Below are 26,618 nucleotides of genomic sequence, written 5' to 3'. Positions count from 1 at the left end.
TCTTCTTCTTCTCGGTGGTTATAAACTATCCACCAATGATGGTTTCCAGTTAACGATGCTGTTTCTTAGTGGCACTGGGAAAGAACTAATTCTAAAATAACCTGCAGTTAATGCAGATAAAAGAATTATTCTTAACTCTAGTTCTGTGTATGTGGAATAAGCATGTATATATAGATTGTTAGAGTAGTTTTTTGTACAAGATTCTAAATCTTGTTGCTCTGCTTTATGATTCTCTAGTTTGAAACAATTACGACTTCGTTTTGGTCTCCTTGCTTCAAGGAAAACTGTTTATAAAGACTTCGGGATGAGGAATATCAGATTCATCTGTTATCTTTTTAGAAGCTCTTCAGGGTTTTAAAGTGATAACTGCGTTCTGTAATCACTTCTTTGTGTATTTATTTTCGTAGACGAGCGCAAGCAAGGTCTGGTAGGGAAATTGGTGGGTAGAAGTGCTACGCGTGTCCTTTTTGGAGGACGAAGGGGCGTTATGGAATGAGCATACTAATAATAAAACTATTTTTTTACTTGTTATAATCTTTTATTTAAAATATACATAATAAAATCTAGACAATATTAAATCCCTATATTTGGCATAAACATTTCATCACAAGTAATAATTCGACTCATTTTAAATAAAAGTAATAAATAATACACAATTATTATCTATTACATTTATTGGATTTTTTTTCATATGTACATTTACAATAATTCTAAGTAAATCCATGTATAATACACTTTTCAATTATATTCTATATAATGTATAATAAAATTTCTGTACAAGTACGGAAAGAAAGAAATTTGGTTAAAATTAAATGTATATAAACAAAATAGATAATAAAAAATCAAAGTTAATACCTGACAGGAAATACGAGAAATAAATTCAGGATTATTAATGAAACGTAGACACATTGTATAACGTAATGTGAAAAATGCGATAATTATTTACATTACCACATTACTCTGAAGACGATAACATGGTTATCGAAACGTCATACGGTAAATGTTGGTGTATTGGTACCAGTTCTAGAAATTTCAGAAAAGTGAATTAGCGAAGACGGGCAAATACAAAAAAGTACCAAAAGAAGAATAAAACGAAGAATGTGTAATGGCGTGGGAAAGATAAATTTGAACTATGGAGTGTAGAGGTAAGGAGAATCAATCTAAAAAAGTGTGTAACTGTATACAACAAATTATGTTTTAAATAAGTATTTAATTTAGTATCTCACCCTAAAAACTTCTGGCGATGTTTTTAAAATCTTTTCATTTCCTGCTAAAGCGCCACCTTAATTTGCCCCCTTTCAACGGACACTTTTAGATAAACCGAGATGTTTCTCATCACATCTACACCCCATATTTTGAACGAAAAATTATTTTTGAAATGAATATAAATTAATATACATTTTTCAAAAACGGGATACTTTATTTTAATATCTATACAGATTTAATTGAAGACAATTGACAAATTTTTATCTTTCGTATTCCATTAAAATCAAATTTTATAAAAAATAACAAATTATGTATATTACAATGAAAATTTTTTTTTTAAATATTATCGGTAAATAAAAAGTTGTGCTTTGCATTTTGTGTAGACTAGATTTATAAAGAAAAGTAACAAACAACACTGAATTTTGTACTCAACTTAATTTTTTGTTTCATTCAAGCGAAACTTTTAAGATTCGTTTGACTGTTTATTTTTTTAAAAACTACTGTACGTTTTCTTCAGTTCGATTAATTTTATTTATCTCAAAAGGAAAGTGCTACCTATTTCTTGTTCTATGGAAGTCGTCTTTGCAGTAAAAACAAAAAAAAAAAGGAAAATGAAGTATTTTTAGTATTATACATACTAAGACATGACAAATCTCGTGTTTTGCAGTTGATTGCCGAAGGTAAAGAAGGGACGAAAGAGAAGACGACATTCATGGTTGCATAACCTACGCCAGTGGTTTGGAGTGTCATCTGTGGATCTGTTTCAGAACGCAGTAAACAAGATAAGAAAAGGATTGTTAATAACCAAAGAAAGAATATTATTCATATAGTAATTGAGGAGAACAATTTTAATCGAATTTTTTCTATTCTCAAGTGCTTAGATTTTCGATTGGGATTTTTGTGAAATTTAAATAAACGGTCTTGGGATTTTTGTTTTCGCAGTTGAATGCGACTTAATCAGATTAAAGATTTCGATTTGAATCACTTCAAATAATCAAACCATCGATCAAAATCGGTTTGTGACATTAATTTATCAACGTGTATAAATCTTAGAGAAAATAGTAAATATAAAGAAAGCGAGATAGAGGATCTTGTTCAACTGGGCCCGAACTGCTGGTAGATAGAGAAAGAACATCGATGTACCCAGTGACATATTTACCATGGGGGTCATGGCCCGGGGTGGCAGGCTATGGTCAGCCTAGGACAAGTTAATATCGGTTCTAGAAGATATAAAAAGTTATCCCACAGAAGGCTTTGGTTAAAAATGAAGCTTTTGGCTCAATTAAATTGTATAAAAACGGTGATATCATCTGAATTTTGAGGATATGTGTTAAAACAATTTAATATAATCTCTAAACTTACAAGGGATTGACGCAGATATAGAGCTCCAGACTCTACGAGTCATTCATCACTTTTATAGAAACAAAAAGGGATCCTCTGATGTTTTCGAAGAAGCTGGGGAAAGAAAATGCTCAGAAGAATTCAGAAGCATTCACGGAAGAATAATTAAAAGGAAGCAACTAGACAGTTCTTATGATGTAGAAGGCAAATTGGATACAATAACTGAATCGGAAGTGAAGGATAACGCCTAAGAACTCCAAGAATTATACCCAATTAATCATGAATTTAAGGCAACTTAACCTATTTATTAAAGAAAGAAAATCAAAGGAAGCATTTCCATATACAAAAATAGCAATTTTCTATGGACATTTGTACATCCCTAAAAATGTAGATATTTGATAATTGGTGTTAATTTTTGTATGGTCTTGTTTCATTATTAAACGATTTTTTTATGGGGGCGGCAAAACTAATCAGTCCAGGGCTTCAAATTTTAAAATACGACACTGGGTGTAGGTACCACCTTCTATTTTTCTTTACTATCTTCTGAATAGGTTGAAGTTCCGTTTTGAGATAAAATAATTTAAAGTGCGTTCCGTTAACTATTCACAAGAGACTCCACGTGAGCGTTGTGGGCGCTTACCGGAACCCTCCCATAGAGATACAATTCATTGTTTTAAATTTACTGTTCCGTGCTAAAATAAGAATTCTGCATGAGGTAGAGTTTATCTATGGGATTTGCTATGGAAGTTGACGTAGATGTGGATCCTCCTTCATTATGATGGGAATGCGTTTGTAATTCCAAGTTTTGTAAAGATATCGTATCAGATGTTGCTTCGTCTAGTTGATCGAAGTTTGTACTATCATCAAGCGAGATATCCGAACTACAGAAGCTCTCTCCCGAATGGGCTGGATAGTTATCTGAAAATGAACAATAGTTTTAATTATTTATCTAACTTGATATTTTAAAATTGAAAGGCAAAATTAGAACATCTATATCATTTTGTAACTCTTTTATTTGATTTCATTTCTACTGTAATATTCAAAAGTATTAGACAAGGTGGTACCATGATATTCCTCTTCTAAATACTGTGCTACAATATCGTAATCAACTGCTCTGCTAAATTTTGCAATATCTTCAAATATATTTAACCAATGAGCCACCGTTTATATTTTTAACGAAATAGATTGAGAGCTCACATTTCCATTAAAGTAAAAACTACTTCAGTCACTTCTTTTATTTCACAAACCGGTACAATTTGAGTTATAGAACAAGTAAAATCTGCCTGAGCGTGATGTTGGTCCAAACTTACCGAGTAGCTACCTCAAATAAAAACAAGAAATGTCTTGATACCTCATAGTTAGGTTAGGTGGTCAAAAACTGTTGCATACTGCAAGGCTTGCCCAAATATTTGAACCTCGCACGTGGTGCTGGACTCTCACCGATAACGTGGTGTTCAATTTCTTCCTCTTCGTTTGTGTTGCATATAGTCTGTATCCGGTCAGAAGACTATTCACCAGTCGAATTTTGTGTCTGTTTAAGTAATTTCTGGGATAGGCACATTAGCTTGCCTCACGATGAAAATTTTGACCCATTTTTAACTACTGAGAAATGTAATATCTACACTTTTTGATACCCCAAGATTAGATTTAAGTCCTATTCATGGATTTACTGATCCAAGTTTTGAGCGAATCGGTTTCGTCGTTGTCCGAGTGACCCAAACGTGCTGGACTTTGAAGCCATCATTTATCAGGTCTTGTAGGACTTATTTGTACTCCGATACAAGCTTAAATCACCAAATTTATGAAGTAGCTACATAAATTATGTTATATAGAACTAGATCACGTACCATTTGGTTTGAAAAAATAATTTATGTATATGTATGATATAACAAAAATATACGGACAAAAATTTGGAGGATTTATCTAAATATCCAAAGGCGAACCTTGATTTATAAAAGAGTTGAAGGCGGTTTTGAATTTGACTGTTTACTGATTGATTACATCAAAATAATCATGAAGACAAACAAAATTCGTATCATGATAATATTTTTCTTATTGCCTTTTAAAAGTGTGGACAAACCAAATAAAAAAGTAATAAATTTATTTTGTTTTCTGGCCAAGTTTGTCCTAAAGTTAAAGGCTGTGAGGTTTCGTAGATACGACGGATCGTGACACTTTATGAATCTCTGTGTATAAAATGAGTTGCTTATTAAAAATGGTGATAGGCTCTATGAGTATGTCAATAAAATTGGGTAAGTATATACAAACTTATTATAAAAATACGGATTTTACTGCCAATGTCAAGCTGCTCTAGAAAATCTGAATAAACCTCCTAAAAATCACCCTGTATATGCTTTTCTCAGCTTCGTATCCCCCAGAATATATCAATAATAGTGGTTGGATGTTATTGGGTATAAATGTAGCAACTGTGACATGAAATTAAGTTTAATATTGGATGTTATTTTAAAATTTCATTGGGAATTATTTAAACGCTATAACTCAAAGTTGGGCTGATGGTAAATAGTATTTCCATAAATGGCTTAAAATATTCATTTCAGAGTAAAAAATTAAATTATTTACCATCGGGTGAGAAGGGAACATTAGGATTAAGCGGTTGACTAGAGCTCTGAAAATGGCCGTCAACCAAATTGCCCAAATTCATATAATGTCCATGTTCACTATTCGGAGATTCTTGCTTAATAACTTTATCATCCTTATCACCTTTTTCTTTATCACTTGAAGATTTCCCGTCGTCCTGTTTGGCCTTCCTTTGAATCTTCTTCATTTTGGCTCTCTGATTCTGGAACCATACCTGAACAACTCGAACACTGAGACCAGTTTCTTTTGCTAAAGCTTCGCGTACTTTTCGACAAGGTTTAGGACTTACTTCGAAGGACGCTTTGAATTGACGACGTTGGGCCGACGTTAATATTGTTCGGGGTCGTTTTGGACCTCTCCTACCATCTCTTGGTCTACTGAAAAACAAATATGTTATTACATCTGTTTAATAATTTCATATTTTGAAATATGAGAAGGAATTTACTCACCTATTTTCATCTAACAAATCATCATCTCCAGAACTAGCTTGTTGTAATAAATACAATTCCTTTTCGAAGTCTCCTCGACAGAATAGTTGTCCAGCTCTGATAACAAATTGTTCTCCTTTCTGAAGAGGTTGACCACAAGCGACGCAAGCGAAGCAAGGTAAGTGAAAGACGTGTTGTTGGGCTCGCATTACCATTTCGTGTGGCAATAATCGATCACCACATCTTGAGCACTTCACCCCAAATATCCTACAAAAAATATCTACAGTCAGATACACAGAAAACCTTTTCTTCTTTTAGCTCAAAAACACTTTTTCCAACGATGTTCAATAAGTTCCATATTCTTTTTTTTTTGTTGGAATATCTTTTTTTCATGTTTGGGAATAGAAAATAATCCGAGGAGGCTAAATCTAGTAGATGAAGTAGCAATTCAAACTTTAATTCAATAATTTAGCCAATGCAATAGCGGATGTGTGAGCTGGTGCATGGTCTTGATGGAACAACACTTTCTTCTTGGCCAAATGTCTTTGCCTTTTTTTTTGGAGTCGTTAATCCTTTTTCAGTCCTTTGTTTTGATTCTTCTTTTGTTTCGGGTCTGAAATAATGGACCTAGTTTCATCCATGGTTATGAAAAGGCTTTATTTCTGTGAAAAATTGCCAAACTCTCGATTAAACATCATCACGATGCTGTTTTTGTTCCAGCTCACGCACTTTCACTTGACGATCATCCAGTACCGCTTTGTGGATTTTCTTCAACATTTCTGGATTCGTCACCTCATTTGATCAACCAGTGATGGTGGTGTTTGCAGGTCGTACGACCTCTTCAAACTCTGGTACTCTAGGCCAAGCCAGGTACTTCTAAGACCATCTTCGTGTATTTATGAGGATCATAAATTAGAAAGCGAGTCTTGGGAAAGACCATGGCGAGGAGGTAATACGATAAAGAGACAATTGGAGTATGATGGACACGTGGCTTCATAGGGAAGCTAGGAAATCAACGTATTTGCTTGTTTCCTTGCGGAATTTTCAAATACTCATTACATGGAAGTGATAATTTTTCTATTCGTAAAAGTCTGTGTGTGAGGTGAAGTCCGAAGGCAAGTTTAAGACCGTGGACAAAAGCTTCAATTCTGTTAAATCGCTAAATTAATGCTTAAAAACTCCCAAGCCATTATGAAGTTCATATCGTAAAGTACTTTTATAGAACAATCGGTCACGTCTTTATGTATTTTGTCATCTAGTCAAGAGGCGTCAAATCTGAACTGCGAGGAGGTCATGGAATATCAGTCTGCATGGGAACTACTACAATGGAGTCATTTGACGTGTGACTGATAGCTCCGTCAAGCTCTGGAGCTAAAAAATCGCAGTATAGGTTTCGATATTATCAGTGACGTTTTGGCAATTACAAATTTATTCCTCTGCTAGAGATTGTCATCGATTGATATGCTAATGGATCACATCAGAGTACATAGTACATTGTCGAAATTGGGCGCTTTGTGTCTAATGATGCAATATGATGAGAATGATGCAATTTGCCTATATTAAAATTAAATATTTAGTTTTTGTTTGATATGATTGAATTAACTAAATTGACTTTATACACGATTTCTGTAATAAAAGTAATTGTTGTATAAATATGTAAGACTTGTCCCGTCAAAATATTGTTTTTCCTCTCATAAAATTTTATTTCCTACATAAAATAGCGAAAAAAAGAAGTTTTTAATTTCCTCCAACAAAATAACGCACGAATGGAAATATAAAAACCGAAAGAAAAATCATTTGCAATTTTCATAAAAGCATCAGAGAGTAGGAGAAAAAAGAAACGGCGCCTTTTTTGAAAAGAAAAACGACGAAAAGCTTTTCATTCTTTATTAGAATCGACTACGACGGAGCTTCCAAATATAAGCTAACGCCGTACTTTTTCCTCTTTACCCCTATAGCTCGCGATATGAGTTTCGAAACGCGTCGGAGCGGATCCAATAAAGCCCTTATACGGCCTTTAAGGGATCTTTGTGCTAAATCGAGGGATGCGGATGTTGCCTTTCGGTGTATATGCGTTGTATATATTGTATAGACTTTCCGGTATAATATTTTATTAAAATAAAAAATTGCAATAGCGAATATACCTATACAGAAAGTACCGTTAATTAGGTCACTACAATTAATTAATAGTACCAGTACTAAGAAGAAAACATACACGTGGAGATAATTTTTTTTTATATTTGACATATATTTACACATGATTGAGTACAAACACAACTCTGGATTGCTTGTACTCATTTGAAAGCAATGCTTTCCTAGCACTGGCACAGCAAATCCTAAGCTTTGATTCGTCCACATAACGTAGGACAGGATCCTGGAAAGTTTTTTGCACATGCAGAACTAGCAGCCGATTCAAAGGGATATTCTTTTGAAAAATTAATCAATGTAACATTTGGTACGTCGTTTGAAATTTTCCTTCCAGACTCAATCTTTCCACACAAGATCCCGTCTTTTCCCCATCGTTTCTTCGTATTCGCATTAAGATGAGATGTCAGTCTTCAGATAGACCACCAACTTCCAATTTGCTAATAATGACAGCTTTCTGAGTTTCAATCAAATGAGGAGGAATTAAGTACACTGAACACAAACCAATTATAGAATAATTTATCACTGACAATGACAGTGACATTATGTATGGTTTTCCAGTGAACAGAAGTGTACATTCAATACCGAGCTGTGGATTTTCTTCGTCATGGTTGGAGAGGTCGTCATATATGGTCAAACAATACATTGCTTGTGTTGACAGCAGATATGGGCTCGTTTAAATTTTGCTTTCTAATACTTTACTTTTAGAAACGAAAGAGCAGACTTACCACTTCAGCTCTTGTATAAGTATAAGTCTAGTTAGATCAGAGATATTTAAGCAAGTATCAATATCTCTAAATCGTACTCATGGGACCACTTAATAAAAATGATTAAAAAGGTTAGAGCAGTGGTGTCAAACTCAATTTGCAGAGGGCCATATATTAAATTTTGAATTCGTAGGTGTGAAAGATTGGAAATAAATAGAAAACTGAATTATTATCTTTAAATCAGGCCGGGTATTTATGGGATCACTTTTGTAATTTAGTGTCACGCTTGCTAAGGATCTTAATGGGATTTGAAATTTTGACCAACGGTTGGTGATATCGTGAACATCTACTTAGAGAAAAAATTCGACTATTCACTAGATCGAGTCCCTAGTGACTCTTTCCTCTTTCCTAACCTTGGAGATTTCTTGCAAAAAAGGGGTTTTCATTAGGAGTATACGTAGATCTATTTTGAGTAAAAATACGGCAACTAATATTTTGGAGGATTAAAAACGTTAAAGCAGAGATGTCAAACTCAATTTTGCAGAGGCCCATATATTAAATTTTGAATTCGTAGACGGGCCAGATTGAAAATAAAAGTTATAAAAGATGGTAGTTAATTGTGTTGTGCTCGAGTATCCAGATACCTGACTTCTCTTTTTAGTCATTTTAAGATTGAGGACGTTGCTGTTTACAATGTTTGTTCTCGTTTATTTTCATGACATCTGCTCACATAAATAGATGCTACCAAACATGCTGTGCTGTATGCTTTTTTAATTCCGGGTTATTATCCAAACTCTTGAAATATTGTGTATAAAATGTAAGAGCGTTAATCTCATTAGATTTTTCTTTCAAAATACTGTCCTATTGAAGACTATCAACTCCATTTGTAAATGAACTGGTGCCTGTGAAGCTTCAAAATTGAATGGATTGTTGAAAATTGATTAAACTCCATTTCATTCAAAAAACGATTCAACAAACGATTGTTAAATTAAGTAATCAAATTTTGAAGAAGTTGAAAATATTCATCGAATTTTTTTGGTTTGCTTTTGGTTTGTCTTTTTCTAACATGAATAGGGTCACGTAATGCAAAAAATCTTTTTCAAACTACTCCTCGACTAAACCTACGAAATAAGGGACATCAGATTACTTTTCATTCAAATCTTGTAAAAATTGTCTGAACTGTCGGCGATTCAGTCCTCTGCTCTTTATAAAATTTACAATTTTAATTATAGGTTGCATGACATGGTCCATTTTGAAATATTTAGTTGCTAATGATTCCTGATGAACTATAAAGTGAAATCCCACAAAATTCCCTGATGTTTTCTGTTCTAATTTAGTTACAACGCCGTATTCAAAACATCCGTAGGAGAATCGAATCGAAGTCTTAAAGCTCTAAAAAATATGATTTTTCTTTCTGTGACACATTGCGATCGCGGGCCTTATTAATACGGCCTAGGGACCAAAAGCGGCTCGCAGGCCGTAACTTTGACATGACTGATACTTATAAAGAATCTTCAGACGCAGATAGGCAATAATTTTGACGATGAGATATGAGAAAGAAAAATCTTTTTCGTTGTGAAAAGTGAAAACATCTTATGAGAGTAAAGATTTCCAAGAGGTGGTTATGAGAAGAGAACGAAGAGAAAATGACAACTAAGCCAAAGATTGAAGCAAACAAAAAGAAAGATTAATTATCTTTATTTGAGGCTAGTGTGGTCTACAAGTCGTTCCTTTTTGCTCAATATTATTTTGTTTTTTTGTTTTCTCCTACAATAAATGAAGATTTAGTTTAAAAGTTTAAACAAAACTTTTGTCACCGAGTTTTAGTTCAAAGAAATGGGCTCGATATTTTAACTTTTCAATGTTTGGATACCAATGATTCCTGATGAATTATACAGTGAATTCCCACAAAATTCCCTGATGTTATCTGTTCTAATTTAGTGACAACGCGGTAGACTTGAGATTATGAGCATTTAAAACATCCGTAGAAGAATCGAATGAAGCTCTATAAAACATGATTCTTCTTATTTTTGACACGATTGGATTAGAGCATCTCTACTCTAAGAGTGAAACGAGAATATGTTGGAGAATGAAAATGATATGGAAAAGAATGTCTTGTGTCTCTGATCGGAAACTTTTCTGTCAACCCTTATATTTCGAAATTTTTTTTTCGTAACAGATTCGAACTATCGCACCCCTATTTCAATAGTGCCATAAGCTCTTAATCCTAATTTTACAGGGAAGTCAATACAAAAATCATTTAATTCGGTATTTTGGCGTACCAAATTCGCTGCACATACAGTTTGAACTTTGTCTTTCTCTCCAGAAAGTTTTTAAAAGTTTTTTTTATTAAATGGTGCTACTAGATAAAATTTGACGTTTCGACTTTTCTTTAAGTCTTTACCAAAATTTTAAATATTAAAGAAATAAAACGAAATATGATTATTTTAGTTTGATGTAAGAAAATAACAAAATAAGAAAATATCAAGCTCATATGTTTGAACTAAAACTCGCTGAAAAAAGTTGTGCTTAAACTTAACTAAATCTCCTTTTAATGAAGGGAAAAACAAAATAATATTGAGCAAAATGAAACAACTTGTAGACCAAACTGACCTCAAATAAAGATAATTAGTCATTCTTTTAGTTTACGTCAATCTTTGGCTTAGTTGTCATTTTCTCTTCGTTCTCTTCTTATAACCACCTCTTGAAAATCTTTAATTTCATAGGAGGTTTTTACTTTTCACAATGAAAAGGATTTTTCCTTCTTGCATCTCATCGTCAAAATTATTGCCTATCTGCGTCTTGAGACTCTATATCAGTCGTATCAAGGATACGGCCGCTTTCGTCCCTTGGGCCGTATTAATAAGGCCCGCGATCGCAATGTATCACAGAAAGAAAAATCATTTTTTTTAGAGCTTTAAGACTTCGATTCGATTCCTCTAAGGATGTTTTAAATACTCGTACTCTCAAGTCTAAGGCATTGTAACTAAATTAGAACAGAAAACATCAGGAAATTTTGAGGGATTTCACTTTATAATTCATCAGGAATCATCGGCAGCCAAATATTTAAAAATGGACCATGTCATGCAACCTATAATTAAAATTGTAAATTTTATAAAGAGCAGAGGACTGAATCGCCGACAGTTCAGACAATTTTTACAAGATTTGAATGAAAAGTAATCTGATGTCCCTTATTTCGTAGGTTTAGTCGAGGAGTAGTTTGAAAAAGATTTTTTGCATTACGTGACGCAATTCAAGCTTTCATGTTAGAAAAAGGCGAACAGATTGATTATGACGATGATTGGTGGGTTGATTGTGCCTTTTTGGTAGATATGAATAAACACTTGACTGATCTCAACATAAAGTTGTAGAGTAAAAATCTGATTGTCACTCAAATGTATTCATATATTCAAGCCTTTGAAACAAAGTTGAGGATGTGGGAAAATCTGGTAAAAAATCAAACTTTGGAACATTTCCCTCATTTAAAATCATTTGCCAGAGTGAACCAAAAATAAATCGATGAATATTTTCAATTTCTGCGAAATTTAATTACGGAATTCAACAATCGTTTTTGAAGACTTTCGCAAAATGAATGAAGTGGAATTCAATCAATTTTCAACAATCCATTCAATTTTGAAGCTTCATAGGCACCATTTCATTTGCAAAAATCGTAAACAACAACATCTCCAATCAATTCTTAAAATGACTATAACAAATATGATATGAGCTTGTCAAAAACAAGAGAAATTAGGTATCTGGATCCTCGAGCACAACATAATTCCCTATCATCTTTTATAACTTTTATTTTCAATCTAGCCCATCTACGAATTCAAAATTTGATATATGGCCTTCTGCACAATTGAGCTCGACACATCTGTTTTATATTATAAAAATCAGTGTGGGTTAAGGCACTATAGCTTTAATTCTTGTAAGATCTCTCGAAGAAGTGAGGTTAGGGTACAGTTCGTGCTGTATACAGTCGCAAGTAATTCATTGTAATAGTGACGTTCACGCGGAATTTGTAAGTACTAATGATACATTGGACGGACAATTACTTACCTATCATAATCAGACTTGCAATATAGTTTCGTATTCCTAGTATAACACGAATGTGACAAAAGTATTCCACATATCGAACAACACAAACAGTGTTCGTGCCAACTGCAATCAGCTACTCTCATTAGGTATCTATCGTGAATTTTGTGACCGCACCCTTCGCACATTTCATACGTTTTTTCACATTTTATTAAACTGCTATCTGTAAAAAAAAATAATTATTTATACATTTTCATAAAAAAGTCGACAGGAAATTTTGTTTTTCACTACTAGAATATACCTTTAAAATATCAAGTGAATTGGTGGAATTCTCATGTATATTTGAAAGAAATGATGATTTTCTGTTTGCCAATAAATATTTTGTAGTTGTGCTTATCAGGATTTGAAAAACAACACGAAGATGACAAAAAACAAATAGGAGGTTTACCTTCACTCTCTGAAGACGATGATTTGGTTGATCAATTGTATGATTTTGAGTATTAGTGTATAAAAAAAGGGTTAGAAAGACTCCTCAGGTAAGCACGAATTTTGAGTCTAACTACCATAGACAGCTAAATCTAAGTTTTTTTATTCTACCCATAGAGAGTGTTCCCTAAATAATTTCGGTTTGAAATGTTAATTTTGTATTAAATAATCGTACAAAACGAAAGCCTCAATATTTCAAGTATAGCTCACCATATTCTGATTTTGTTCCAAAGTTTTTTGAGACGTTGGTAAAACCATTCTTTAGGTTTAGATGCAAAAAATTGTCGCACTGGATTTACAACATCTCCTTTTGATTCAAATTCTTTCCCACGCGAGAATTTCACCTTGGATCTGATTAATTATTAATCTGGCGGTGCAAAATCCGGACTATATGCTAGATTCAATTAGGAGTTCTTCGTGTGGTACTAATCGATCTTATTTAATGATTTTAAATAGTGATATAGCGATAATCAACTGGTGGTGGTACTAGCTTGGGTTTCCAATGCTTTCCTTGTAATCTCAAAATCCCACGTAGATGAACGATCAAATCTCCATTATTAAATCGATCAAACCAACCACTTCAATTTTACATATTTTCCTTGCTGCAACGGCTGCTTCACATTTTTGTTTTCATTTGAAAATACAGAAGAAGACGTCAATAAACAAAAAGAAAATGATTGAAAGATAGCGAAGCAATTTTACTATATGTAGAAACATATGAGACACCCTCTGTATAAGTTTAAGTTTTTCACATAAGAGATATTTTTGCTCATTACAGAAGTTGAAAATTGTCGATCCGTATTTATCTTTGTATAAAGCCCGAAGAAAGAAAATTCTAATTAAACAAATAAAAAAATTATGATATTACATAAATTTTTTTTCCAAGTTGTGTTTGTTTTTGTATGAACTTGTATGAAGTAGGATATTCTCCGAAAAATATGTTGAAGTACAGTTTTTGAGGACAAATCGTTTTTTCGAACTTTTTATTGACGGAAAAATTTTGTTTTAAGAACTTGGGTCTTATAATTAATCAATCGTTAAGGGCAATCGATATACCTTTTTAGTGGTTGTTACATCTTTCAAATCAGCGTCGAAAAGCGTTATTGTAATATAAGGAGAGGAAAAAAATAAATATACAAAACGTGGCCAAAAAATTATCTTAGCTTTGTCATTTATATCACAAACTTCTTTGCAACTTCCTGGCCTAAAATATTTGTGACACAAATAATGTATGTGGGTACTGTTGCTATTTTTGAAGTACTTACCTAGGGGGTTGTGTAGATTATTATTATCACACCAAGCTTTTTCACATTTTATCAATCCATTATCTGCAACAAAATAAAAAAGTATTAAAATAATGAAATGGCCAAATTCTAGACGTTTAGATACGTAAAATGAGTTTAAAGAACGAATCGTTGAGATTCAAAATTTGTTCTTTGACATTTCAAATTACGTATTTGGCTCAAATAAATATTAGATCCATCGGTCCAGTCTAAATTAATCATTAAAAATAGTTTAGATAATCGATAATCAAACAAATAATTAAAATTTGCTTCAAATGCTATAACAAAAGATATTTTCAACGAATCTACCATGCAAGGTTGAAATAACTATTACCAATAAGGGGTGCGTTACAGATCGTGACGATTTTTAGCCCGTTGAGATAAGAATCGGTACGGAAATATTTCAGATAAACGAAAAGGTAAAGGTAAACTTTGTAAAGTTGGAACGTTCAAAAATTAGAGTTTCTTAAGCCTTTAGGTTATACAGATCTTTTGTAAACTATCCGAGGAGAATATATTTTATTGGACAATGATTTCAATAATAACATAATTATACTTGGATAATTTTAAAGCATATTGGGGCCTAGACTGCTCTAGTACGACTGTGAATCTCTTTGAGTTGATATGAGAGCAAATAGAGAGGACAGTTCCGCGAAATTAGGGTCTAAAAATTGTTATTTGAACGTCCCTTATGTGACGAAAAAAACAGCAACTGAAAGAAATACATCTTTTTGATAAATTATAGTTGGAACAGCTTGGATCAGATTAATATACCACAATAGTTTTGGCACAAACTTTAGGAGTTTATATTCTTGATATTAGTCAGATGAGTCTATGTCATTTATAATTTGGTTGGACAAATCTCTAAGCCTGAGCTCGCATTTTTGAAAACCAAATTATTTCACGCAGAAATATTTACTGTGGTATAGCCGAATTTGAAGAAGGAATCAAGAATGGTTTTTATTCGTTCAATATAGAAAAATGTACTAACAATGTAACATATAAAAAAATCAAAATTCGCAGATAAAGCTCTGGTCTGGTGTATGATTTCGACAAGAGGGAAATCCAGACATAATATGGGTCGAGTATGGTATGAAACGGTAGATTCTGAAAGGTATATTAACAACTGCCTCACTAAATTGGTTGATTTTATATGTAAACATCATTTTGGAGACAATACAATGTTTTAAACGGACTTCAAAATCCACAAATTTACCCCAGACCCGCTAAATTGAGGATTTTTGGGCATTTTTAACTCGCAAAGTGTATAATGGAGAGTGGCGAGTTGGGGATGTATCATTTTCAAACTTTAGATACTCATTTACGAACTTTGTACATCATATTCAATCAATATGTCATTCATAAAGAAGTTATATCTAATATAGACACAATCTGATAGCTCCAAGTTGGGCAAAATCTACACCAAATAGTTAGTTACAAACATACAAGTTAAACTATTAGGAGCGTGTTGAAAACAATCGACAACTAACAAAAAAAAACGGTAAAGCTCTTGAACATTTAAAAGCTAGTCGATGAGAAAATCGAGACGTTGTATAAGTTCGAAGAGCGCCAAATCAAGCATACGATAACGGTGGTTGCCTAAATGTAATCTTCAATGCACCACTAATCATCAAAATTATACGAAGCCAGAAAACGTTTTCAATGTTTCCAGAGAGTTCTGTCGTCGCGATATTTCCGGTTCCCTAATCTTCGAGCGGAACAAGCTTTTAGAGTTACAGATAGATTTAAGTGAAGCTTTAGAGCTTTCTGAGTTGGTGGTGGTTGGTGTACAAACAGAACGCTTCTACTTGCTTAATTGACGGATTAAATGGAGTTTTTCGATTCCTTTCAATGTCAAGCAGCTACGAGATGGAATTTATACTGACAGTTATATGAATTAAAACAAAAAAAATCATTATGCAACATTATCATTTGAATAATTGAATGACAGACTAGATTTAGTAAGGACTTCTATCTACAGTTATTGAATCACAGATTAAGAAGTTTATATCAAATACAAAAACAAAAATTGTCGAAAATTTTTATACCAAAGCTAAGAAATATCTAAAGAGTAAATTTTTATTTTTCTTATTTTAAACAAGTTTTATCTTCAGCACTCGCCGATTATTGGACTTTCTTTTTGTATAATTGTTTAATAAGCATTGGAAATTATTTATGAGACAACTTTTATGTTCAAAACTCCGATCTACCGATATACCGTAAATTATTGGGTTGTCGACGAAGAAAGGACAGTTTTTAATTAATTATATATTTTCCATTTTGCTCACTAACCTTTAATCATCTTTCATTCAGCTTCACGATTCCGCGCTCGTAAAATTTCTGGTCCTTATCAGCAAAAAACTGAACCAGGTGTAATTGAAGCTCATCGTCATTTGTGAAAGTATCACCATTTAAAGAATTCCTTAAACTTCGAAATAAATGGTAATCAGCTGGTGCCAAATCGGGATTGTATGGGGGATGTGGCATTACTCCCCAGCCAAGCTCTAATACTGTCCTACGAGTTGCTAAAGATGTGTGAGGTCTAACATTATCATGGTGAAATACTAAACCTTCCCGATTTAACAATACTGCCCGTTTTTCTTCGATTGTTTCATCCAGTTTCATTAATTGATGAGTGTTAATATCATAATTGATCGTTTGGTTCCTTAGAAGCAGCTCAAAAAAACACAACACCTTTGGTATCGCATCAAACTGACAGCATGAGCTTTTTTTGTTGTTTTTCAGCTTTCGACGTGGTTTGTTCTGGTACATCGTATTCGCTTCATGATCGTTTTCGAACTACGTTACTTGTCAGGACCCATTTTTCATCACCAGTGATGATTCTTTTCAAGAAAGGTTTCATTTCGTTTAAGGTGCGTATCGTAAATGTTAATTCTTTGTATAAAATTAATTTCTTTTAATTCTTGAGGTACCTCAAGCTTGTTATCTCACCCAAGAGATTTTAAGTGTGCGATACATGAAGCCTCTCCGCAACCTTTCAAAGAGTTCGACGATCCTCTTCAATTATGACTTCGATTTGGTCATCATTAACGTCAGTAGACCGATCAGAACGTTGGTCAAAGAAAAATGTTCGTTTCTGAACACCATTTAGAATTAACCCACAACTAATAGTTTTAATAACATTATAAATTACGTCAATGTGATCAGTATCACGTGACAAACGGCAAAGTACAGCACTAACATAAGTTATTCAAAAAATAAAGCAAGTACCAGTAAAAAGCGAAATTACTTAGTTGCCAACGTTTAAATTTCAAAATGAAAACTATTTACTTATTTGGGTTGGTTAACGTAACGTAATCATCGAAGGGGTAAGATCAGGTGATCTAAGTGACCACTCCATTATTCCACCTCTTCCAATAGTACTTCATTCAATCTGGTTATCAAGAAACTTTCTAACATTAAAATCATAAGCACTGCTCCAAATATTGCTCAGCTGTTAAATCCCCACAAAAGAAATAATGGCAAATGAATCTTCCCGTGACGATTTTTACCCAAACATTAATTTTTTAGGGACGCTAAGTGTGTAGTACCTGGGGGGATTTTCTCGACCCAATACGACTTGAACAAAACGTTTTCTCGTCAGTAAATAGATACTATATAATATCGAGAAAACTTGGATTTTGATCCAAATTTAAATCGTCTGTCTAGAGCTAAGAGCTCGTGGAAAAGTAGAATTAATGCTAATATCTAATATCTAACTTTGCATGTATCGTCGCTGATTCCTGGTCTTTCAGATTTTGAGGTTCCATCAAATTCCGCATCAATTCTGCTTAATGTGTTCGTTAAAAGAAGCACTTGCTTTTTTATGACTTCGAAGTCTATTGTCATAACCAAATGACGCTACCTATGTCGCTAAATATAAAATTTACACAGACAAACAATGTTCTTAGTAGGTTTTAATTATTTGAATTATGCAGTTTTTTTCATAAATTCAAAACCAAGTTTATTTCGTTTTTGATTAATTCTCTCATATTTGTTCCATATTAAGTTTTTTTTTAAAAAAACTTGTAGATTTCATGAATTTTTGTACCCACCTGAACGTCCGTTACAATCCGCACCGCTTAAGCCGTTTCTTTCGGGCAACATGGCCGGATTTAAATTCAAATTAGGATAAAACTCCAACATGTTGTTGATGTTCAAAACTGTCACAAAAAAAATTTCGTACCGCTCGTCACACGTTTTCAGTTACGCACAAAATACACAAAGTGCCATGAGGTTTTTCGACTGCGACAAGTTTGATACTGTCTATGACACTGATGAAACCGTCAGATCGCCCCACCCTTTAAGGGTTGTAGTTACTATTATAACGCTCCACCTTTAAGCGATGAGCATGCGCGAGGCGTGGTTATCGACTGAATCCCCACTCGTTATATTAACTAGTAGGAGATGTCCTGTAAGTCAGTAAGGATAAAAATTTAAAGGAAGAAGTTCAGGACTAATTTCTTACTTTTGTTTTATGAAAATCTTCTGTTGTTGTTTGAACACGCTGAGAAATGGGTTACTAAATATTGAAATTTACGTATGGGGTGTATATTTCTTACTTGGAATAATTGATAAAAGACTGCACGCAAAAGTTGTTATTGTTTTATATAATACAACGAATGTGGTTATATTTTTAACAAAAGGAAGACGTCACGCGATATGGCGGCCTGAACTGAAATGTTTAAACTACCTACAAAATGTTTGAATTCTCAATAATTTTTTTCTCTATAAAATTCAAGAGAAAACAGAAATATATTTTTTATAATTTGTTCGAATTTCTTGACATCAGAAAAAACTTTAGCCGTGTTATTTTTACATCCCAACACAAAATACGATTTATATACCATTTTCAGATTGATCATAGTTTGATAATATTTTAGGATAAGCGAGAAAATAATTGTCGTATGTACTTCGTATCATACGTTCAATGTCTATTTTATACCGACAACGTACGTGATATGGTGGCCTTACTGAAATATTTAAACTACCTACAAAATGTTTGAATTTTCAATAATATTATCTCTATAAAATTCACGTGACGTACCAACCACTGAAAAGGGAAAATTCAAACTGCAGATTGGTTTATTAAAAAAATATCTATTAAATTCAAAAAATTTCTTCAAAAAAATCGATATTATCTAAGTAGATTACGTGCGATTATTATCTTTGACGTTTTGGCAATTTTTCATGTTGTTTCATAATTATTTTGATGTAGATCTTCTGTGGTCTAGTAGCAAGAAACTTGACATAATTTTCGACTAATTGTGAGCGATATAGTGGGTGCATTAAATCAATTTCAGGCAATTTTTAGCGAGTCATTAAATTTTCATAATGACGTGATGGACGTTCGTTCTGTTGACCAACTCCGAGCGCTTCTTCTACTTTTTAAAATTTTCTTCCATAATCTAACCAATAGACGACATTATAGTAAGTGCGGAATCAATAATTTAACCACAAATATTGTTATTTTTCATAGTCTAGTTTGTAATTAAAATTTTAAATAGTAATAAAAAAACAAATTTAGAAACAATAATTTTGTTTTTGCCAAACTTTTCTAATTACCGCATTCATTGTAGTGTGGTTTTTAATATCAATTTAAATTTAAACATGTCCAATAAACCCAAACCGAGATTCCCAATCTTCCGAAAAGAGTCCTTTTAAATGCAAAATCCAAATCTCATATAAAAGTAATTTAAATTCAAAGGTACAATGATACCAGAGATGAAAACAAAAACTACAGTCGAATATACCGAAAAACATTTGATTATAAAGGTCCGCTATTGCAATTTGAAACTTTACAGATCAAAGATTAAAGAGCTATTTGAAATGAATCAATTGTCATGGCAATTTCTGACTAATTATAAATCGACGTCTGGCGTCTTTGTTCTCAAATTCATTCAAATATGAATTCCTTCGATGAAAATTGAAATTTTTATCAACCATTATATTTATTAAATTTAAGAAAAACTTCATTCGAGGAAATTTCTATGATTGATTGACAAATATTTATCTTTTTAGTTCTCCTTATTTGTCTTATTCATTTCCTATATTCAAGTGATATTGAATGCCTTCAAAAATAATCTACAACACTCTAGCACCAACATTCGAAGTTTATAATTCCGATCTATTATCTCATCGTTATCATACTAAATAATGTTTCTAAAAAAATCCCCTCGACCTATTTTGTATCACCTATAAGCATATTGACTATAATTTTATTGATTTCGTTGTTGTTTGATGTTAATGTAAACAACTTTCGACCTCGTCTCTTTCGTGCAACTAAAATGTTAATGTTAGCAAAAGGAAAAATTGGCTGTTGATCAGATCTGCTGAATGTGATGGTCGTTCAACCAATTCGAAGTGGCATTCACGAATTTTGCCATCTCAATCTCCGACGTGTGAGAACAGGCGTTATTCTACTGTCTTCATCTCCAAATTTGCGTATCTCTGGTATGCCAATTAGGAAAAAATTTAACATGTGCGAGGTAATAAAGCAGCTGCTTGGCTATCTGCAGCTTTGGGTTATCGATTATGACCTTTATATTCTTTGTCAGCACATTCCCTTTTGCAATACACTGTCTTGACTGTTTCCATTCCATTTTAGGAGTATAAGGAAATTACTTCCTTTTAATATGCCAATAGCCTTTTCTATCTGTCCAACTTTAATTCTATAGTCGTCCAGTACCATTTGGTAAACTTTCACGATTATATTGCTAATTATCGCAGTTTTTGGCCCTAGATACTAAATTTTTACCATTTCCAATAGAAAAATCTCATCAACGATTTTCTTATATGATTGTCAAATAGTTCAAGTTGGGGTAAGAAACTTTTAAACAGCCCCCATAGATATAGTCAGTATATTTTTCTTCAAATTGGCGTTTATCTTGATTTTGTTGGATACGGTGCTGCATCCAAGCCTTTGTCATGTTTGGGGCGTTATAGTTAGATGGCGTGCTGCGTTCTTTTTTGTTCTAGTTCTCTCTGGTTCTTGTTTTCGAAGAGATCATCTTTTTGTTGTTGGCACGTGGTATCACGTGCCACCTGCGAGTGTACGATCGTCCCTAGCCGGGGGTTAAATTAAATTCGCGATATCTAAAAGTTTTCATGTTGATTTTTTTATATCGTTTCTTTATAGTATATCTCCAGTGTTTCAGACGAAGTTTATAGAATATTGGAACATGCAGATTTTATTTTGTCTAAACAATTATGAGTTTTCCGGTTTCTGTTTTCTTATTTCACTTTAATAAGGAAGGAGTTTTTCTAGTTGTAATACTTCAAATACATTGATCAGGTTTCATTTTTTAATGAATCATCAAAAAAGCGTTTCGTTATTTTCCGTCTCTAATTTTTAAAATAATTTTTTATCCCTCACTATTTTGATAGATATTTGATAGATATTCGCAAACTTTGACATGAATTTTAATTTCCAAAATAAACCTAGTATAATACTAGCTTTCTGTAAGTTACTATTTTCATTTTAAAGGACCTTAGAAACATAGTTAAAGATTACGAATAGTGGAAACATGACAAGCATTAAAAAATTGTTTGTTTATTTATTTTTTCTTTTTCTTTGAGGCTTGAAAAAATATCTTTATTGTTTCTATATCTTTATTTGTTTGGTTGGCTTTAAAGGAAAAGGCTTACACTTAATATTTTTTTTCCGTTCAACCCCTAATTTATGAAGAAAATATCTTTACAACGCGCATGCTTTATAAGCTTTCTTTCTTTGTTCTTTCTTGAAGGGATCCCTGTATTTGGGGGGCTGGACACAAAACCCTCCTTTTATTACCTACAGCCGTGCATAATCGTTGCATTCCGCACAGACTACACATATTGCAACTCCCCTAGTGCCCATCCCTTTGTGGATCAAGTCGCGTGATTTTCTGCTTCTCAATCGCTTGTTTGTCAAGCGAGAGTCGATCCCTGACAGACATTTGAAAGTAGACACCACTACTTTTCCGACCTTTGAGTAAGGGCTCTAATAAAGGTCTAGTTGCATTCGGACACAAATTAAAAAAGTAAGAAGAATCGTATATAAATCAATGTTTACGCCCCGTATAAAATGCGGTAAACATCTAACAAACCGTCAGTCCACGTGGACTCATTATCTCTCATATTCTAGCCCAAAAGTCTGCGATAAGCAGTGGCGTGGTGGGATTAATTTAATTCATAAATTTATTGAAATAAATGTAGCATTATCCAGAAGACAATTATACCAGTTCTATTTTTTTTATTATACTTTAGAATATCATTAGAGTACTACATTCAATTCTTCGTATAAAAATATCCAAAAAAACCTTCTCGTTTATATACACAGACACCAACTGCACGTCTTAGTTAGTGCATCACGAGCATGTGTCTGTAGTGTTATCTTTTTTAGTATTTTGTTATTATTAATAAAATTAGATCGATTGAAGTTGTATCAAATTTAGTATTAATCTCGGGAATACTGGTTTCATTAATACATAAATGATAAATCGACAGTATTGGCAATGGGGGGCGTTCCGAGTGAGATAAATAGCACGTTGAAATTGGGACCATTTCTAACAAAGCACCAAGTCGTATAGTTCTTCCAATATCAATTGCAAAAGATAGTTATATGTGCGGACAACAATCAATATTTCATAAATACGCACGGCACTCATACCTAAATTCGTTAAACATCTAACAAACCGTCAGTCCACGTGGACTCATCATCTCTCATATTCCGGCCAAAAAGTCTGCGATAAGCAGTGGCGTGGTAGAATTACTTTTATTCATAAATTTCTTTAAATAAATGTAGCATTATCCAGAATACCAGTTTAGAAGCATCAACTTTTGTCAGCGAGTGGTTTTAAATACGAAAAACTGATTAAACGGATGGCAATAACCGGATCATTCGATGGCGACAAGATTATTTGCGTCAGATAAAAGACAACCGAAGTTCAAATAGACACATAATTTATCTAGATGAAGCATTGTTTGACAGTCAACATCTAGTAAATTTCGGTTGGGTTGAAAATAGTAAAAATTGCTTTTTGAATGGGCCATTTTCTAAAGGGAAAAGCACTGTGTTGAACATGTTATCAAAGAAGAAGATGAGTATGTGGTATCATCCTCTTTACAGCCCTTAATAATTCAATCAAATGGTGGCTCTAATTCTAATTTCTAAATGTTTTTGTTTTATTTGCAAAGAATTCATTTTCCTTTATGGTTTTTTGCTTTTAAATTCCGTTTTCCAGATAAAAAACGAATGGGATCCAAAAAGGACTCAGGTCACGTCTGGTAGCGTGTTTAAGCCAAACTCCTTTACAAGCAGGTACATTTTACTCGTCTATTTACGTTTTATAATTTAATATTCAGTTGTAGCAAGTTAATGAGGTATAATAATGATTTAATAATACAATTAAGTTCAAGTGGCAAAAAATATAAATTTTGGTGAAATAAATTTATTAAGAAACTGAAAACGTTGCTACGTTTATGTCCCTAGTTAAAATAGACTGCGTTTGATTATACGTCTCTGGTTAGACAGTCATTGATTTTTCCAGAATGCTAAATGGCCTGTTGAAAGAATTTATTGGAAACATATTCTTTCCGTTTCGACTTTCAACGGAGGCAGATACTGTCGAGTTGACAATATTGGTGAAATAATAAATAGAAGTTTAGTAATGAATAAAGAAAAAGCTATAACACAAAATTTTTTTATAACAAGTTTTTTTAAAAATCAGAATATTTTATACATTCTTTGGGTTAGTTTGTTACATAATTTAACATCTGTAATGTCTTGATGAGGCTTACATCTAATTTTTTCATTTATTTTGCGTTTCTTGGTGTTAACGATTCCTCTAGTAGTGGAGTGTCTATTGTTTTGTGGTGTTTGATTATTTTCTCTTGGACACTCCCAGGTCCACGTGATTGGTGTTATTCGTTACATACCATGGAGTATCTACTGGACGACGGAGTATTTTAGATTGGGATCTCTGATTTGGAAGCACAACCCCACAGTTCAATTCTATATAGGCTTGAAAACAGATTTCTAGATAAGTAGTTTGTTTTCAAGTAAGACTTATGTAATTCTTTTGCTTTTATGTCTTTTTATAGATACACCGTGGATTTGCCCACTCTTTTGCATCAATGTCAGTGCTTCTATAAACCTCGATAAGTTTTTCATGTTTGACATTATCGAAAGCCTTGGAGAAATCGATAAAGCACTAGTATACGTCATTGTTCATATCTGTGCATATCTGGATGAAAACCTGTGGGTTAAAGATGACTTCACTTGTACCTAGTGTGCTACGAAAACCAAACCGCGTTTCACATTTTTAGTACATTCGATTTTGTAAAATTTTGTTAAAAACTTTCGTTATGTGATTTATCAAGCTTAGTAGGCGGTATTGCTCACAGTACTTCGCTTCTGGTTCTTTAGGAATAGCGATAAAAGTTGACTGCAAACAGTATTCAGAATTCTTTACTCTATCTTAAATAGTGTTAAAAAATTTCACCCTGTATGTTGTTAGGACTTCATGTTCATCATCAAAAAGTTGTTCTGTTGTTGTAAAGTTGATGTTTATTTGGGCATTTGAGCCACCCTATATAGTAGATGCATACATTACATAGGATAATTAATTCCTAAAAAATTAAATTTTGAAACAGATGCTCTGCTTGAAAAACCAAACTTTTGAAAGTTGTGGAACGAGCTAACACGTTTAATTGAAAAAAATAGATAATTTGAACATTTTGTAACATATTTTGGTAAAAATAGCAATATCAGAAAAAACCTCAACGATAAAAGTTCAAAAAAACTTTAGTTTATTAACTTTTTCAATACCTTTGGTAGGTGACTTGTTTTGGGAGAAAACTGTGATGAAAAAGGAGCTTTATACTATAAAGTATTTGGTTGTAAAGGAACAAAAGTTGTACTATATTTATAGAGGCACTCAAATAATCCTAGTTTTCGATTAAATTCTCTATATGATAAAATTTTCTGTATAAAAATTTCCCGTTGACACGATATTAACTTACGTTGTTCAATAACCTCTCACGAGCTTATTATTTGGTTTTTATATTTCCACAAACCGACTACAAAGTTGTTTTAAATGACAAATGATTAAAGCGATTAAATCTTCACAATGGAAATAAAGTAAGCGTCAATTAAAGGCAGAAAGGCGTAAAATTAGAGACAATGTTGTTGAAGGAAGGGTCCTATAAGTGAAACAAAGCAAAATATTCTGAAAGTTAAGCTTAACAAAGTGGAAACTAATCTTATTCATAACCGCAATTATGGAAAGGTATTATGTATATTTTCCACTGGCTGGAAACACTTGTTGACTCTATTTGATTCCGCTCAAACGACTGTATTGTTTTCATCTATGCGGATAAATTGTTTTCACAAGATTCAGAATTAAGTGGTGATTAAAAAATATTCATTAGATGTATTTCTAGAGAAAGGTGAATGACTCGATAAGCATTCCCTCTATTAGTAAAAACATTTGAAGGAACCGTTTCAACATGAAGAAAACGAAAATTAGAGTTCACCAAGTAAAAAATTCAATTAGTACAAGAAGTAAAACCCTTGGTCGTCATAGTAATTCCTAGTCGTTTGTTTTTGGATGAAGTTCATTTTTACCTTAATGACCATTCAAATATTGGGGTATGACGAATCCGAAGCTCAAGCAAGAGAAATCTTTTGGTTTTACACGAAAAAATGTACAGGGAGAGATAAAATATTTTACAAAAATCTACATCTGTTGAACTAATTTTCTATATATTTTTCGAAATCAAATCCAGCTTGCGAAGCTAATGAAATGATTTTGTCTTCAAGTACTAGGCCATTCACTTTGCAACGGTTTCAGAACTTGTAACTAAATTGCCTGATTCTTATGCTTTTTTTACAAAATTCTACAACTGTTGAACTAATTTTCTATATATTTTTCGAAATCAAATCCAGCTTGCGAAGCTAATGAAATGATTTTGTCCATAAATACTAGGCCATCCACTCTGCAACGTTTTCCGAACTTCTAACTAAGTTGCCTTTTCGACACGAACTACGAAATAACCGAATTTCTAGATTTTGTAAAGGAATATACCGAAAGTGATTTTTTTATAAAATGAATTGTTCGCTGAAAAAGTTAACGACTAGAAATTCGTAGCGATCGTCATCCGAATTTCGAGTTGAAAAATCATGACAATTAACAAGGGAGCCCGAAACATTTTTCAGAGAACAGATGGGCGGTCTCAGCCACATCTTACAGCTCAGCCCCCCTTTCGTTCCCGTTTCGCAATGACTGAACATAACTCCCGATCCCGAGGCCGCCGCGCCATTTCGTATCCTTGATTAATGATAGAACTTAATTAAAAGTAAAATTGGAGTTACATTTCTCCCGCCTGGTTCTTCGCGTCTCTCGCTA

At 33.0% G+C, this 26,618-nt stretch overlaps 1 protein-coding gene across 2 annotated transcripts; it reads right to left on the bottom strand.

Moving 5' to 3' along the window:
* Positions 1 to 516: 516 nt before the first annotated feature.
* On the bottom strand, positions 517 to 18,493 carry LOC130895056 (LIM homeobox transcription factor 1-beta). 2 transcript variants are annotated; one of them, XM_057802168.1, is made up of 6 exons: positions 18,285 to 18,493; positions 14,212 to 14,274; positions 12,485 to 12,683; positions 5,595 to 5,840; positions 5,128 to 5,522; positions 517 to 3,465 (listed from the first exon to the last, which is right to left on the bottom strand). In XM_057802168.1, the coding sequence occupies exons 1-6, from the start codon at positions 18,373 to 18,375 to the stop codon at positions 3,227 to 3,229; spliced, it is 1,233 nt and encodes a 410-aa protein (XP_057658151.1). In that variant the 5' UTR covers positions 18,376 to 18,493; the 3' UTR covers positions 517 to 3,226. The 2 variants fall into 2 exon arrangements, with proteins under 2 accessions (XP_057658151.1, XP_057658152.1); XM_057802169.1 differs by having other exon boundaries at positions 5,128 to 5,519.
* Between the last annotated feature and the right edge of the window lie 8,125 nt (positions 18,494 to 26,618).

This window comes from Diorhabda carinulata, chromosome 6 (genome assembly GCF_026250575.1).
Source record: "Diorhabda carinulata isolate Delta chromosome 6, icDioCari1.1, whole genome shotgun sequence".
NCBI classification, from domain to species: domain Eukaryota; kingdom Metazoa; phylum Arthropoda; class Insecta; order Coleoptera; family Chrysomelidae; genus Diorhabda; species Diorhabda carinulata.
This window is presented reverse-complemented; position numbering and strand designations above follow the sequence as displayed.

Excerpts from the sequence above, each read along its gene's own strand:
- LOC130895056 (XM_057802168.1), bottom strand. The coding sequence starts at position 18,375 with ATGTTGGAGTTTTATCCTAATTTGAATTTAAATCCGGCCATGTTGCCC. Across the intron at positions 5,841-12,484 it reads TGCAAGTCTGATTATGATAG|GATATTTGGGGTGAAGTGCT; the intron begins GTAAGTAATTGT and ends TATTTTTTGTAG. Across the intron at positions 5,523-5,594 it reads GATTTGTTAGATGAAAATAG|TAGACCAAGAGATGGTAGGA; the intron begins GTGAGTAAATTC and ends TTTGTTTTTCAG.